The sequence below is a fragment of the Brassica napus genome, chromosome A6 (assembly GCF_020379485.1).
Source record: "Brassica napus cultivar Da-Ae chromosome A6, Da-Ae, whole genome shotgun sequence".
NCBI classification, from domain to species: Eukaryota; Viridiplantae; Streptophyta; class Magnoliopsida; order Brassicales; family Brassicaceae; genus Brassica; species Brassica napus.
The window spans coordinates 2683635-2699356 of record NC_063439.1 but is presented as its reverse complement, the minus strand read 5'-3'; the positions used below and the strand labels follow the sequence as shown (position 1 = coordinate 2699356).

The following is a 15722-nucleotide window of genomic DNA, read 5'->3' as shown; positions in this document are numbered from 1 at the left end:
GCTTCTTTTTTTCAGATCTGAAATCTCGTTTGCCAAACTCCGCCGCCGGTATGTTATTTCTCATGTATTAAGGCGTTTAGCCGCCGGAAAAACCCTAAATATTTTAGTATTGATTCTTCTTTTCCCTTCGATTTGCAGATCTGTAACGGCTTGGGGCCACATCTTCTCCGACCATATCTTCTCGGACAATATATTCTCCAACTGTAAGTCATTCGTCTTTTGTTTAAAAGATTTTGAGATTGTTGTAGTCTTTTGCTGAAAGATTACCCAGACGACTTCCAGGAAGTGAGAAGACTACTCAGACGACTTCCAGGAAGTGAGAAGACTACTTGGACGACTTCCAGGAAAGTCTTCTACTATGTCTTACTCTCTGGACGACTTACATGTAAGTCGTCCAGAGAGTAAGACATAGTAGAAGACTTTCCTGGAAGTCGTCCAAGTAGTCTTCTCACTTCCTGGAAGTCGTCTGAGTAGTCTTCTCACTTCCTGTAAGTCGTCTGGAAGTCTTCTATAGCATTTAGCATAGTGCGCAACCTATGTGTTTGAGATGGTTGTTTGTGATTATTTGCAGGCCTTTAAATGGATTTACCAGAATTCCCGCCGAGGATGTTTACATTAGGAGAAGAGCCTGATGCAATCAGGAGCATTTCGTATCATTCTGATGACACGAAGTTGTTTAAAGCTCTATGTGATTGTCTCACAGCTGACGAATATGAGGATCTGAAGGCGTCGAAGTTAGGAGTGTTCATCAAATTCAAGGAGCTTGACTTTGGTTGGACTTCAAGGCTGGTACATTTTATGCTCTCTTTCCAGCTAGACATCAAGAAGAAGTTTGAGCTCTGGAGTCTTGTCGTTTCACAACCTGTGAGGTTTTCACTGATAGAGTTTGAATACCTCACTGAGCTGAACTGCGATTACATCAAGGACCTGGAAAATCCAAGGTGTGAGGTTACGACGGAGATGGCTGCTTTCTGGGAGAAGATGGGTGTTGATATCGATACTGGGCCAAGTATTGATCAGATAACAGAAGCATTTTACAACTGCGACGAGTGGTCTCGGGATGATCGCATGCGGCTGGGATACCTTGCCATCTACGCAGGGTACATCGAAGGGAAAAAGTTCTCATCCGCTACATCAGCTAGTCTTGCAAGGCTAGTGATGGATTTAGAAAAATTTGAGAATTATCCATGGGGGAGAGTGGCGTTTAAGGTGCTGATGGATTCTCTGAAGGCAAAAGACTTGACGCAAACTGGTTACACTGTTGATGGGTTCATACAAGTGCTCCAAGTGTGGGCGTACTATGCTCTGCCAGAATTGGGTGCTAATTATGGGTCTCCCGTACCAAACAGACCGTCTCCACTGTTGCTGGCTTACAAGGGTGGCAAAAGACAACGCAAATTTTTTAAGGCTGCTATCAATAAACAGGTACTTAACTTCACTCCTAAGACTTCTCAGACGACTTAAAGTTAAGTCGTGTGGAAGTCATCCAACAAAAGACCACTCAGACGACTTACTTATAAGTCGTCTGAGTGGTCTTTTTGTTGGAAGACTTTCAGACGACTTAACTTTAAGTCGTCTGTGATCAAAATACTTCTCAGACGACTTAACTTTAAGTCGTCTGTGAACAAAATACTTCTCAGACGACTTAACTAAGTTTATATCTTTTATTTATTGCAGACTATCGTGAAGAACTTCGTTCAGAAGGATTTTGATGAAATGTTTCCAAAATGGGACGGAGACGTAGATGACCCTGCCGCGGATAACATAATTAAAGTCATGTTTAATGATCCTGGATGGGAGTGGACCATGGAATGCTGGCCAGTCACCGGTACTCGCAAGGTTGTGAAGATGGAAGTGATTCCAGTGAAGAATGAAGTGAGTCCCGTGAAGTCAGAGAGTGTTGTGAAAGAAGAAAGTAGCAGACCTCGGAAGAAAGCTCGTAAAGGGTCTTCTGTTTCTGCTGAGAAACCTGCGGCGGGTAGTGAAGGTCAGCAGATTGAAAAGACCTTGAAGGACATATCTGATGCCATTAATCTTGGCTTTGGGACGTGTCTTAAGGAGCTCAAGTTACTGGCGGATAGGATTGAAGCTGTGGAGAAGAAGGTGGGAATCACCAACAGAGGGGGTTCATCTGATGATCGTCAACTTACAACCACTTCAAATCCACCAAAACCTGTTGACGAACCCGGGGTTAGTACCAAAACCTCTCCCAAAATTGCAGAGAAGAGAGTCACTAGGCAATGTGTTAGGAAGAGTCAGGACTGATGTGATTTGTTTCTTGTGTGCTTTGATGAACATGTGTGCTTTGTTTCTAGTGTGCTTTGATGAACCACTGTATGCCTTGATTCTGAACATGTGTGCTTTGTTTCTAGTGTGAATTTGATCTTTTGTTAATAGTTTTTAAACACACTGTGAACTCGAAATTGCAGAGTGAAAGTGTGAATGGGGCGAAAGCAGGACAGAAGGAAGCCAAAGAACCGAGTCTTACTACAGAACCGAGTTCCTCGAGAGAGCTCTGTCTTGTGAGTCCTGCAGACGACTTACCGAGTGAAGATCCTAGCCTTCTTATATTGGACAAACAAGTTTCGACCGCTTCAGATTTACTCGTTGAAGAAGCTAGAAGGCAGACAAAGAAGGAGACTGCTTTGGTGAATCTCCGTAAAAAAAGTGTGCGAGAAAGGAAGCTTGCTCCCACACAGCAAACTCCTTTTAAGGGAAACAGCACTGCCAAACAGATCATTCCAAACAAACAGGTTGGCGGAGGCTATGATCCTTTTGCACCCATTGACAAGATGAAGTCGAAGGAGCTCACCAGTTTCTTTGCAGACTGAGCACCTATAAACCCTGTGTTGCTTCCGGGGTTTGCGTCCTCTCATCCTGGATAGCTCCAACCAAGATTGCCATCTTGATTTCTTCTGTCTCCCCGGACCACGCTTTACTTCCGGAGGAAAGCATGTGCGTGCCTCAACAAGTTGTCCAACACAAGGATATATATTCTCTGAGTATCCTGCAAACAAAGTATCCTTTGAGTAGACCGGCCACACAAGTGTGGAGATATGCACACCAGCTGCTGTTCCAGCTGCTATAGCATGAGAGCAAGGTATTTTCTCGACTTGATAGACACCACAATCACACTTTTGAAGTTCCAGATCAACATTACAGTCCCTATTGCCACCTTTCACAAAGAACTTCCATCCATCAATTTGTTGGACTCTCAGAGTATACGCGTTCTCCTCTCGGACAGCAAGCAAGTGTTCAACACCCCGACTATGTTGAGTTGTAAGACTCAAAGCATCTCCTCTCCTTTTCCAGTACCACCTTCCTAGCTTCTCCCTTATGAACTCCAGCAGGAACTGAATAGGAAATCCTCTTGCTCGCTTCAGTGCGGAGTTAATTGATTCAGCGATATTGCTCGTTTTTAAGTTGTACCTGTCTCCCTGACAATGAACCCTAGACCATAGGGTCACATCGGCTTCCTCCAGATACTCAGCAAGATCCGGATTTGCACTCCGTATCTCATCCATGTACCGATCAAAATCGTAAAGTGTATGAGCATAAGCAGCACCTTTCACCAAGTACAAGAGATGCTTCCCTTTATACTTTTTGACAATATTCTCTTGAAGGTGATAATAACATATTCCTCGGGTTGCCCAAGGAAACACCTTTTCACACGCATTTATAATGGAGGCGTGCCTGTCGGAGACTATCACCAGAGGATACTCATCAGATACACAGCTCGCCAATTTTGTGAAAAACCATTCCCAAGATTCATCATTCTCACCATCTACGATCCCAAAAGCCAATGGATATATCTGAAAATTACCGTCTTGTGCGGCTGCAACCAACATAGTACCCCCATACTTCCCACTTAGGTGAGTCCCATCTACCACAATGACCCTTCTCTGATACTTAAATCCTCTGATTGAAGCTCCAAAAGCAAGAAATAGATACTTAAATCTATTCAGAGAATCAAGTTCTATAGCTGTGATAGAACCCGGATTTGCTGCCTTGATTTGCTCCAAATATGAAGGCAGTCGCTCATACCCGTCTTCCGCTGATCCTCTCACCATTTCTTGCGCATATAACAATGCTCTGTATGAAGTGGTGTAATCAAGTGTCATGCCAAACATGTTCTTCATTGCATCTTTGATATGCTGCGGATTCAACCCATCAATGATTCCAACTCGATCTATGAAAAGTCGACCAATGTACTTCGGAGTACAACGTTTCCGCTGAGCGATTCTGTCTGGGATGGAACATGTATGAGTTGCCAAATACTTGGTTACCCAAAACGTTTTAGTCCCATGTTTCACACTTGCTCGGACCTTCCATTGACAACCACTAACACGACATGTTGCCACAAACAGAGTTTTCGTTGACTTGAATATTCTGAAGGAGAACCTACGCCTCACCGCTGTCAACCGCAACTCTGAAAGCAGTGCATCCTTACTAGCAAAACTCTGGTTGACATAGATTCTGTCTGCAGATGATCCTTCTCCTTCACAACCATATGCCCCTTTGTAATCATCAAAACAGATTTCATCATCTTCTTCCTCATCCTCATCTTTAACCTTTCCATACTCACTATAATCCTCAGCATCAGCAACAACAGGGATGTCAGCATCCTCCTCCCCATCATGATCCTCAGCTTCATCCCCCTCTTCAGCTTCATGCCCCTCCTCAGCTTCATCCCCCTCCTCAGCTTCATCCCCCTCTTCATCTTCATCGCTCACATCAGCTTCATCCCCCACCTCAGCTTCATCCCCCTCCTCAGCTTCATCCCCCACATGATCTTCATCCCTTTCCTCTGAAACCGTTCTCATCTTGCTAAAGCTTGATACACAAAGACGTACTTCATGCGTTTTAGTTATCTCGAGCAAGTTCCGAACTTGTCTATCACTTGTAACATGAATAGGAGGAAGGTCTGGAGCCATCTGTTGTAATGAGTAGGTTAGCTCCACAGACTCTGTGTTCATGTCCAGGTTATAATCTTCTTGAGCCATTGCAACAAGATCAGCATGTGTCGAACTTTCATTCAAAAATAACATTCTCGCTCCTTTGAAATGATCAACCACAAAATTCCAACATCCATCTTTCAACAACCATTCTCCATACACTGCATGTAACTGACGCATCATCTGAAAAAGTCAAAATATAACACATTAGCAAACTTAGAACAAAGAAAACGAAAGTTTATTAAAGACTGACGCGGACGACTTCAATCTAAGTTGTCTAGACGACTAAACTATATGTCGTCTGGTCAACGCAGAGGTTATTTTTGCAATTGACTTTGAAATCTGTTATTTCGGACGACTGAAAGTTAAGTCGTCTACTATTGTTTGGTTAAAAAAAAAACTCCAAAAAAGCTAGACGACTTACATTTCAGTCGTCAGAGGTTAGTTTTGCATTTGACTGGATTATTTCAGAAGTTTGACTTTTTGGACGACTTACATTTCAGTCGTCTAGTGAAAATTAAAATAATAATATTTTTTTAAAAGTAGACGACTTACAGTTAAGTCGTCATAGGTTAGTTTTGCAATTGAAAAAAAAAACTTCAAGATTTAATTATATACAGACGACTTATAATTCAGTCGTCCACGAGACGACTGAAATGTAAGTCGTCCAGGATTTACGAGGTTTGACCAGAATCTCGGAAAAAAGTCCTGGACGACTTACAATTAAGTCGTCTGGTGGACGACTGAATTATAAGTCGTCTGTGTATAATTAAATCTTGAAGTTTTTTTTTTCAATTGCAAAACTAACCTATGACTACTTAATTGTAAGTCGTTTACTTTAAAAAAAATATTATTATTTTAATTTTCGCCAGACGACTGAAATGTAAGTCGTCTGGGGAAGTCAAACTTCTGAAATTATCCAGTCAAATGCAAAACTAACCTATGACGACTGAAATGTAAGTCGTCTAGGTTCTTTGGAATTTTTTTTGAAACCAAACAATAGTAGACGACTTAACTTTCAGTCGTCTCAGGTTACAGATTTCAAAGTCAATTGCAAAAATAACCTCTGCGTTGACCAGACGACTTCCAGGTAAGTCGTCTACAGCCAGACGACTGAAAGGTAAGTCGTCTACAGCGAGACGACTTCCCAAGTAAGTCGTCTGACGAACAGATCTGGAAAAAAACTCGATTTCATACCTTAAATTGGTGAGATAAGTTCCTTAGCATACATAAGGCTTCTCCAAGCACACAGAATCACAAACGAAAGTCACCCACCCATAATCGTTAGCTTCTATGACTTTATGAACCATAAAAATTTTAGAATCAAAATCTTGGGTTTTTTTAGCTCATTGTGGAGAGAAAGTGAGAGATATGTTGTGTTTAGTTCACAAGAATGGAAAAAGAAGAAGGGTAAATCGATTTTGGGAGCATTAAGAGCTTCAAATTGGTTGTTCATGGTGGTTGTGGTATTGATGACAATGGCAATCTTGTAATTACTTGAAGATGATGAGGGTGAGAGAGTAAAAATGTCATTTTCGAAAAAAAAAAAAAAAAAAAATTGATGGCATTTTCGTAAATTATATGAACTTGTGGGGTGAATAGGGCAAAACCAATTTTCAAAAAAAAGGGAGGTTAGTTTTGTGTTTGACTTTAAGTTGTAGGTCAATTTTGCAAAAACCCCTTTAAATAATATCACTAGAATCTTTTTGTAGAAGGAATGATAGTACTTCAGGAAGGTGTGTCTGATTTATGCATTAACAGAATGGTGTAATTTGTTTTCTTTCTATTGAATCGAAAAGAAAAACTTGCGTCTTCTACTTGTTATTTTTTATTCTCTTATCACATCCATACTTCCAAGTGACAGGTTAATTATATAAAAATAAACACTTTGCGAGTGATTTATATAAAACGAATGAATGGATGATATATTGATGAAAATGTAGACAAAATTTTAATATTTCGTAGATTAAAGTGAAACCAACACATTGTGAATTTTTTATTTTCCCCACAAAACAACCCTTTGCATTTTTTGGCTACCAAACATTGAGAGTTTATGAGTTAAGCAGCTAATGCATATCCGGTAATAAATTAGGTGGGAATGGGTGCAACAGAAACAGTATATATAACTGTATGACACTCTTAAAGAGGTCCCAGAGGTATTCATACACATGATAGGAAGGAACCATGGTTTCAAGTTTGATGCTTTTACAGAGAAAAAGGCAGAAGACAACGAGAGATGATGATTCTGATCTTATGTGCAGCTTAAATCTTTTTCACTTTTGTAATACATATAGCTTAGTTTTATAGCTTTGGTTTGAAAATGGGGTCTCTTGTTCAAAATCTATGAACATATTTGAAAGATGCATTGCGAAAAAGTAAAGAAAGTTAGATAATCTCTCTCTGGAGGTAGGAACGCCAAAGCCTCAAAGATAATTGTAGCATTGATTTGTTTGTTGTCTTGGATACAAAGTTGTTGCTATTCCATGTTTCTGACCTTTGGACACCAAATCACGATTGATACATGCCAGCTGACTGAGGTTCTTCATACCATAAAAAAGAGCAAGTCAGAATGTTATATAACTGATTTTCTTATAAGAATACCACTTCAAAAGATAGGGTTTACTCAAAGTCATTTGCCATAACAAAAGAAGTAAATGACAGTTCTTGATGGAGACAGACACACAAGTTCATAATTTATAGTAGGAGGATTCTGCAAGTTGAAAAAAGCTAGCAACCTATGTATAGATATCAATTATGAACGAAACTTGCAAGTGAACTTCTACAACTGTATAAAACTATGATTGGATATTCGGAGGAAATATACAGTACCTTGTAGGAGAAGTTATCAAATGGGTTATTTTCCGAAACATTAGTTTCCAACTCTGCAGGTCCGCAACGTTCATCAACCTGCATATACCATCAATATTGATCCAATATAGGGAAATTACACATCTATAGAATTAAAAAAAACATCAACGTTTCGGAGGAGGAATGAGAGTGGATCATCAAACAGTACCCCATCGTTGTGATCATTGCTGAGGCAACCACTGCTGCCACTTTCACAAGACTTTTCATTCTCATTGGTTGGAGAAGATCGCTTATCCGAAGCGTAGCGACTAAGGAAGTAAGTTGTGTCAAGAGCATCTTCTGTTTCCGGCACAAATGGAGCCTAGGAAAAAAAACAAGCAATGAAAGAAAATAAATAATAAAGGAGTTTGCAAAGCTTACAACTTTTAAAGCAAAAGGATAAATTAATTCACCTTCTGCTTTGGTAGAGTGTCCCAGTTTATGTCTTTAAAGAAGATGTGCTGCTTGACCTGTGTAATGATATTTGCTTCATCACAACACTTAACAAAAAAAAAAGTGGACTCAGTCTTTCAAGAAAAGAAAAATCAATCTCACCTCAGCCGCCCCTCTAGCTCCAAGTCTCTGATGAGGATCTTTCGTTAATAACCTGGATAAAGCACATGACACAATATTACAGGAAAAGAAAATATAGTCTTGCCTTCTTCTCAATTCGGTTATAAGCTGATCTTGAACCAAGCATGATCAGAATAGGCATGCATTTACTTGGACCCTTATGGGAAGATACATATAGTTCATAAATTAAGAAAAACGGGTTTGCTTATTGATGTTTACAACAAAGGTGCCCACAAATTAAGGACTATTTTCACTATGCATATGATTGGATGTAAAGAAAAGTCACTAACCGATCTATCAAATCACGGGCTTCATAGCTCATCTGCTCTGGCTCACTAGGCCATGGTATTCTCCGGTTGATAATATTATCAAATACTTGCTAGAATCCAACAAAGAAGATGCAGATCAAAATATCAGGGAGTTGGAGAGTGAACTAGAGATAAAATACTGTCGCAACATATAAATTATGAAGATGTGAAATGAAAATTGTACAAAGATAAGAAGCCATTATGAAAAAAAAGACCCCCGGTATTTGATGAACCTTGAGAAACCTCTATCTCCTCTACCAAAACTATTTACAGGAACGATGCAATATCAAGTCACTGACCTCAGGACTATCAGCATTGAAGGGCGGAATTCCCACAATGAATTCAAACAAAATGACGCCAACAGACCACCAATCCGCAGTTGCACCTGAACAGTTTGATATATGACCATGGTTAGGGTTTTTTAGGATATTTTATATAATTAGTTTTGGTGATTTTTATTTTTAATCATTGTTTTGAAGTTTTCTTTCTGTATTAGGTTTAATCATTTTCCTCTTTCTATTAGATTGTATACTTATATAAAGATTTCAGGAATCAACCTATCTCCAAGAGCGCTTAGGGTTAAAATGAAGCTTAGCGTAAATTTTCTATATAATTCTTGTGTGAACAAGAGTCATATCACAGTTATTGAAGTATATCAATCTTTACAGACTGAGTATGTGATAAACAGAAACTATTGTCAGACAGACAGCAGAGAGCAAAAATTTGGTACGAATTTGAGTGGCCTAACTTAGTGATACGCAATACATTCAAGTTTTCCACAAGATAACTAGAGCTGTAATCAACTTGATATATACAACAAATTTTGTTATTCAGATTAACAATCCTCACCTAGGAGTAGGACTAATCATTTTAATCTCAACCCAACACCAATTTCTACTCAAAATAAGACTGAAATAATAGAGATACAAGCGGACAAAAAGATAAGAAGGAAGTGTGTACCATGTCCTGTCCCCAGAAGAATTTCTTGCGCCATGTAGTCAGGAGTGCCAGCCATATCTCGCCTTTCAGACTTATGCTCCGATGTTGGCACTTTTGGACCAGAGAGATCACCGGTGCTGTCGATGAGACCAACTTCAGAGAGCCCAAAATCTGTCAACTGCACAAATGAAGCAAAAAGGTACCATAAGGTGTACAGGGAAACACGGTACTAATATTATATTTACAGTTATTAACTGGAGAGGCTAATTCTCTGTGTGAATTTTATGAGATTGCATGAAGTCAACTAAACATTCGGAAGCCTGATAATACTCTATATAAGTTTCTAAAATGGCTATTAATTACCTTAACATGACCATCATGTGCAATCAATATATTGTCAGGTTTCAAATCACGATGCACAACACCCTCAGAGTGTAAATATTCCAAAGCTAGGACCTGACATTGAATCACAAAGTCTTGATAAATTTCCTTGTTAAATATGGCATGATCTGTGTGCATTACACACTTACAACTTCGGCAATGTATACACGGGCAACAGTTTCATCCATGCTAATAAGTTTTAACATTGAAAAAACATCACCCCCATTCACGTACTCCATCACAAGATACAGGTTTTCGCGACAAGTAAAAGAATAGAAGAATCGAACCTGGTCAAAAAAGAAGAAGGTTACGTTAGAAATAAGGGAATCTCTGCAGAGAGAAACACATGCTATAAATGGTAAGAGCAGCTTACCACAAAGGGATTGCGGACGTTGATCAAAATATCTCGTTCAGCATGTATTCTTTCAACAGCATTCTTGCGGATCATATCTGCCTTCTTCAGAACCTAAGGAGTATGAAAGCCTCCCAGTTACAGTATCTTACAAAAAAAATGTTTGACTAATATTTTACCCGAATTACCCGAAATAACTAAACCCAAAACCAGAATTAAAAGGTATTAGACGGTTCCTAATTTTATTATCCGAACCGAGCCCAATAGATCCAAAGCTACTCAAAAAAAATCTGAACCAAAAATTTGCCAGTTTCTATGTGGATTCTCTAGCCCCCAATCCGAACTACCTGAGATCCGAAATAATCGACCAGAAGAGTAACAGAAGCAAAGCGAAATGAAATTTAAATACCTTAATTGCAAATAAGTCTCCTGTTGCTCTCTTTTTAGCCAAAAGAACTCTCCCATAAGCTCCTCTACTAATTTCTTTTATCACCTCAAAATCATCTATGGATATGCGGTCCCGCAGATGTACTGATCTGATCCTCAAACTGCGTTCAACATCATCTTCCAAAAGAACATCTTCATCAATTACGGTGCTTGACAGGTCAACTTTTTCATCATCCAGAATCTCGTTCAGCTGAAGATACTTAGCACTACATAATAAATAAAATATTCTATTAAAATTTGCCTCAACTGATAAGAGTATATAGATTCATTTCCCAGAACACTTATACTGCAAGCAAAGACAGCATGGGGAGAAAGCCAATAATATATTGTAAGAACTCACCGTATCAACTTTTCTATGCGTGTCCCGAAAGTTTCTACTGTAAGCGCAGCAAAATCTCTGCGGTCTACGGTAACCTTCAAGTCACGAAGACAAGAATATAAGATCGTCATGGATTTATCATCATGTGATATGGCTTCTGCTGCTCGTCTTGCAATGTTAGAAAGTGCAGTCATCTGCATCATCAATTGTCCAGAGGTGATTCGTCAGGCCAGCATATTAAATAACAAAAGACTAGAAAAGTATGATCATAGAGCAGTACCAAGACCTACCAGTGGAATATCATACCGGTCATAGAATGTAGCCTTGCCTCCTAACAATTCAAATGGATTGGGTCTAGGGGATCTAGGAGTCATGTTACTGGCAGATGAAGTAGTAGTCATGCCTTGATCACCGAAACAGTCTAGCATGTCGTCTTGGGAGCAGTCACTTAGCCTAAAGTTAATGATACTAATAAGAGTCGAAGCAACTCTCGCCAGCCGCGCATCAACACTCGCACCCTTGTGATCATATCTATCAGCCAATTCACATAATTTAGAGTGAACTTCCAGGTGGGTGGTGGGAACATCCTCCTCGCATATACGACAAATAATTGATACTGCAGCTTCTTTTACACCTTTCGACACTATAGATGGAAGTCTATTCCAAGAAGTTTCATTGTACGAAGAAGAGAGAAGTCTTGAGTGACTTAGTTGTTCGAAATCTTCCTCCTGCCTCCAACCTTCCTTGCGAAACTGAAGTAATCTAGTACATCTGGTAAGAATAAACAGCAAGCGAGTATGAAGCTGCTTGAGAACACCAGGGGGAAGCTCCTGCCGTTTATCATCTAACTCTCGAACTATCCTCTCACATTGAAGCCAGAACTTTCCTGAACTAGCACTGGTACATTTCAGTGTCAAAATCATTAAGTCTCCAGTTATAACCTTCAACTCATGATTATTTTCCTTTGAGATTCCAAGCAAGTCCTCAGAAAATTGTATAAGGTCGACATTCACTTCTTCCTTTGCTTTATTAAATTTGGCCTTGATATGATTCAATACTTCCTGCTTAAGAGGAGACGATTAGAGCATGCATTGAACAAATTTCCAAATGAAGTTAACACATAGACAAGAGCACCAAGACTACCTCCCAGCTGTTCGACCTATGAGGCTTCCTTAATGGAAAAGGTCTTACTCCTTCCGCGTTCAACTCATGAGAAAAGCTCTTTTTGTCACCAGAAAACCACTTTCTTGGAGTACTGGTCATGTTAAGTAAGGCTTGATAACGAGGGGGTTCTAGCTCCTTTGGATTCTACAAAGACAGATAGATACATGTCAGAACAAGGGCCGGATCTCAGATTTTGGAGGGTTTTAAACATTTCTTCACAATTTTAATTAAAAAATTCATAAATCTATGTAAAATGTCTCCATGGGGCCAAGACCAATGTTTCATTCGGCTGTCCTCACACAAACCCCTTTTTGTTTGATGACGTTAAGGACTAAGGAGAAACGATTACGTACCTCAGGTGTGCCCAAGTCGCAAGGTGATACGTTGGATGTAGTATCTGCTTAGCAACATCACAATCAAAACGTGAGAATACAATAATTGAAATATTAACTGTTGCCTAAGACAACATTTCCACACGATGTGCAACATAACAACAACATGAACAAGAGAGTTTTGATCATATGTGATCATCACTACTCGTACCCGAGTCCTGATGAGTATTCAACTCCGGAGTTGCTTCATCATTCCTAAAGCTGAAGCAAGCTTCCAGCGTCACCCGGAGGGACCTCCGATTCAAACCCAGGGTAGACGTTTCAGCTCGTTTGCAATGCTTCTTCGCGAACGCTATTAAAACTGCGGCGAAGCCAAGTATCCGATTGGATCTTCGTTCCCTATCGTCGGATTCGCTAGGAGAATTCGCCGGAGTGTTGGCGCTTTCGACCTTCTTCGAGGAAGAGAAGAGCCTCCTCAGTTTCTTGAACACCATATCTGATTTTCCCAAAAACCTAATCTCACCACACAAAACAAAAACTCCATTTCAGAAACACAATCTCTCGAAGAAGATGACGTAACTGTATAACAGTGTAAGAGGGAGAGCTAATATTTTCAAAGCAAAGGTGAAACACAAGAGTCAAACCTGTCGAGGACGTAAACCTTAGTTTATACGATTAAACAAATGTTTTACGATCACTTTCAACTTAATGACGACAGGCTTCGTTTTCTGCATATATATGCATAAAATGAGTGGAGTAGATTACACAATCACTAGATTTTCTATAGGATTAAAGACTAATGGACATCATTGTTCTTATGCTGATTTGCATAAAATGAGTAGATTAGATACGACATTTGTCAGATTTTCAAGAGGGTTAATAATCTCAGAGATGAATTTAGTGTGGGTTGTCAAGTTATAATTGGCTTGCAAAATAAGGAATGGATTAATATTCCAAGATTTAGCACACTATATTTTGTTTGTATTTGAATTATTATAAATAGCTAATTTTGGAGTTACTGTTATGGCTGAGATTTCTTTTTAAAAATTAACGGTAAAAATAAAATTAATATATTTTTAATATATATTTTAAAAGTGAATTTAATATAGTTTTTGGAGTGATTAATTTTTGACAAAAATATAATTTTATTAATATATAAATATTTTGCATGACATTGTACGCATATTTTGTTTATACTTAAATTATTAATCTTAATTAATTTAAAGATAGACTATTGCTATTGGATTTTTTTTTGGTATTTAATAAATAAATAGATAGTTCATAAATCTATTTCAAAGATAAATATTTTATTGTTGGATGTTTTTACTTTTGTTATCACCATTTTTAAAGTAAATGAACAATATATAAACCGACATTTGAGATAAATGTGGGTTCTAAAGTTATAATTTGGTGCCAACAATAAGAAAAATAAAAATTATAGTTCTGATTGCCTATTATTTAATTTATATTTATATTATTAAACTAACTAACTTTGATTTGATAATATTTTAAGATTTTTAAAGTTTAACGGTGATAATAAGCTTAAACATTAATTAAGATAAATTTTAAAAGTGAATTTATTATTGACAAAATATAATTTTAATTAATAACTGATGATTTTGAGTGAAATTCATATATACTTTATTTTAAAGTATTAAAATAAACTAATTTAAGACATATTATTACCGTTGAAATATTATTTATCAAGTTAATAAATAATTTATAATTAAACTGGAGATAAGAATTTAGTTGGATCTTCTTACTTTTATTGTCAACATTTATAAACTAAATAAACCGATATAAATTAGAGATAAATGATAATTGCTAGTGAAGTAGTACATTCATATCAAATTAAAATACATTATTATAAAATTTTATAATATTTTATTTTACCAGATAATTTCCAGTAACTATATACATAATTTTTTTATAATTATTTTTTTACTTAAGAACATTTTAAATCCATATGAAATTTATCCATCAATAACAATGTCATCACTGCATATTTGGGTGTGTGTTTTTTAATTCAAGTTCATATTAATTATAATTTAATTTTATAAGTGACTCGATATGCAACTAAAAAATACTTTCATAGATATTATTTTTTTTGTAAAAAAGCTTTCAAATTAAAATGCATAAGTAGTACAAAGTATAGTTTCTACCGATAAGTTTGATAAAGACTGCAACAAGCAAAACTTTCATAGATATTTTTTAATGAGAAAATATATTAAGATAGCACTAAAATGTTTTCAACACAAAATAAATATCCAAATAATTTTTTTTAATACTTAGAATTTTTTTTATTTCATAAAAAAATTCAAAAACAATTGAAGCTCTTTTTTTTAGGGAGGAAAATTTCTTAGGAAACAATTTTTTCTTAAAAAGGTTTGTGGAAGACCTTCTTGAATATATATGATATCTTCCTTAATAAGTATAGTATCTTCCTAAAATTGATAAGGTATTGTCAAATATGTAGGATATCTTCCTATATTTAAAAATATTGATAACTATGTATAATATCTTCATAAAAATTTGAAAAACTTTCATAAATGTATATATATATAAGATATTTCTAAATATCTATACCACCTTCTTACAGTTTTTGGAAGATCTTCATGGATTTGATATCTAATTTTATAAAATATATTATAAATTTTTAAAAACAACTTTGTCAATTCTCGAGAGATGTCATAAATTGAGTAATATTTTCCTAAATATTCATATAAATCAAATTCAGAAGGATGACGTATACATTTAGGAATAGCTACATAGATAAACATAAATTGTACATTCAAAAAGTATATTTACACATTTATGAAGACATTCGTTAATTTAAAAAATTAGAAATTTAGGAAAATATCATATATGTTCAGGAAAGTCTTCAAATTTCTTTTAAAAAACAAATATAATTAAAGAAAAAAGGAAATTGTGAATATAATTTTGAAAAAAATCAAAAATATCTTTCAGTTTTATTATTTTATTATTTTAAAATATTTGTTTTATTTTTTTATATTCAATAAATAATTAATTACAATAATAAATAAGAATATAATCGTCATCTAACCTCTTAGTAAAACATATTATGGTCATTTTGACTTTTGGGTT

At 36.8% G+C, this 15722-nt stretch overlaps 2 protein-coding genes across 3 annotated transcripts; one reads left to right on the top strand and one right to left on the bottom strand.

The window, feature by feature from the left end:
• LOC106369642 lies at window positions 1–2498 on the top strand. The gene is made up of 2 exons (XM_048782012.1): window positions 1–1425; window positions 1678–2498. Exons 1-2 carry the CDS (start codon window positions 580–582, stop codon window positions 2263–2265), a joined length of 1434 nt encoding a protein of 477 aa, XP_048637969.1. The 5' UTR covers window positions 1–579; the 3' UTR covers window positions 2266–2498.
• Window positions 2499–7192: 4694 nt separating this feature from the next.
• On the bottom strand, window positions 7193–13889 carry LOC106359453 (probable serine/threonine protein kinase IRE3). 2 transcript variants are annotated; one of them, XM_013799157.3, is made up of 18 exons: window positions 13262–13889; window positions 12829–13130; window positions 12639–12682; window positions 12265–12429; window positions 11412–12182; window positions 11143–11315; window positions 10765–11008; window positions 10377–10469; window positions 10153–10290; window positions 9986–10078; window positions 9644–9800; window positions 8983–9068; window positions 8666–8754; window positions 8358–8409; window positions 8216–8272; window positions 7972–8124; window positions 7785–7862; window positions 7193–7495 (listed from the first exon to the last, which is right to left on the bottom strand). In XM_013799157.3, exons 2-18 carry the CDS (start codon window positions 13109–13111, stop codon window positions 7379–7381), a joined length of 2793 nt encoding a protein of 930 aa, XP_013654611.2. In that variant the 5' UTR covers window positions 13112–13130; window positions 13262–13889; the 3' UTR covers window positions 7193–7378. The 2 variants fall into 2 exon arrangements, with proteins under 2 accessions (XP_013654611.2, XP_022576273.2); XM_022720552.2 differs by lacking the exon at window positions 13262–13889 and having other exon boundaries at window positions 12829–13250.
• Window positions 13890–15722: the final 1833 nt, after the last annotated feature.

Coding starts and splice junctions, on each gene's coding strand:
- LOC106369642 (XM_048782012.1), top strand. CDS start 580: ATGGATTTACCAGAATTCCCGCCGAGGATGTTTACATTAGGAGAAGAG. Junction 1,426..1,677: donor AGGCTGCTATCAATAAACAG/GTACTTAACTTC, acceptor TATTTATTGCAG/ACTATCGTGAAGAACTTCGT.
- LOC106359453 (XM_013799157.3), bottom strand. CDS start 13,111: ATGGTGTTCAAGAAACTGAGGAGGCTCTTCTCTTCCTCGAAGAAGGTC. Junction 11,316..11,411: donor ACCGGTATGATATTCCACTG/GTAGGTCTTGGT, acceptor TTGATGATGCAG/ATGACTGCACTTTCTAACAT. Junction 7,863..7,971: donor GCAATGATCACAACGATGGG/GTACTGTTTGAT, acceptor TGGTATATGCAG/GTTGATGAACGTTGCGGACC.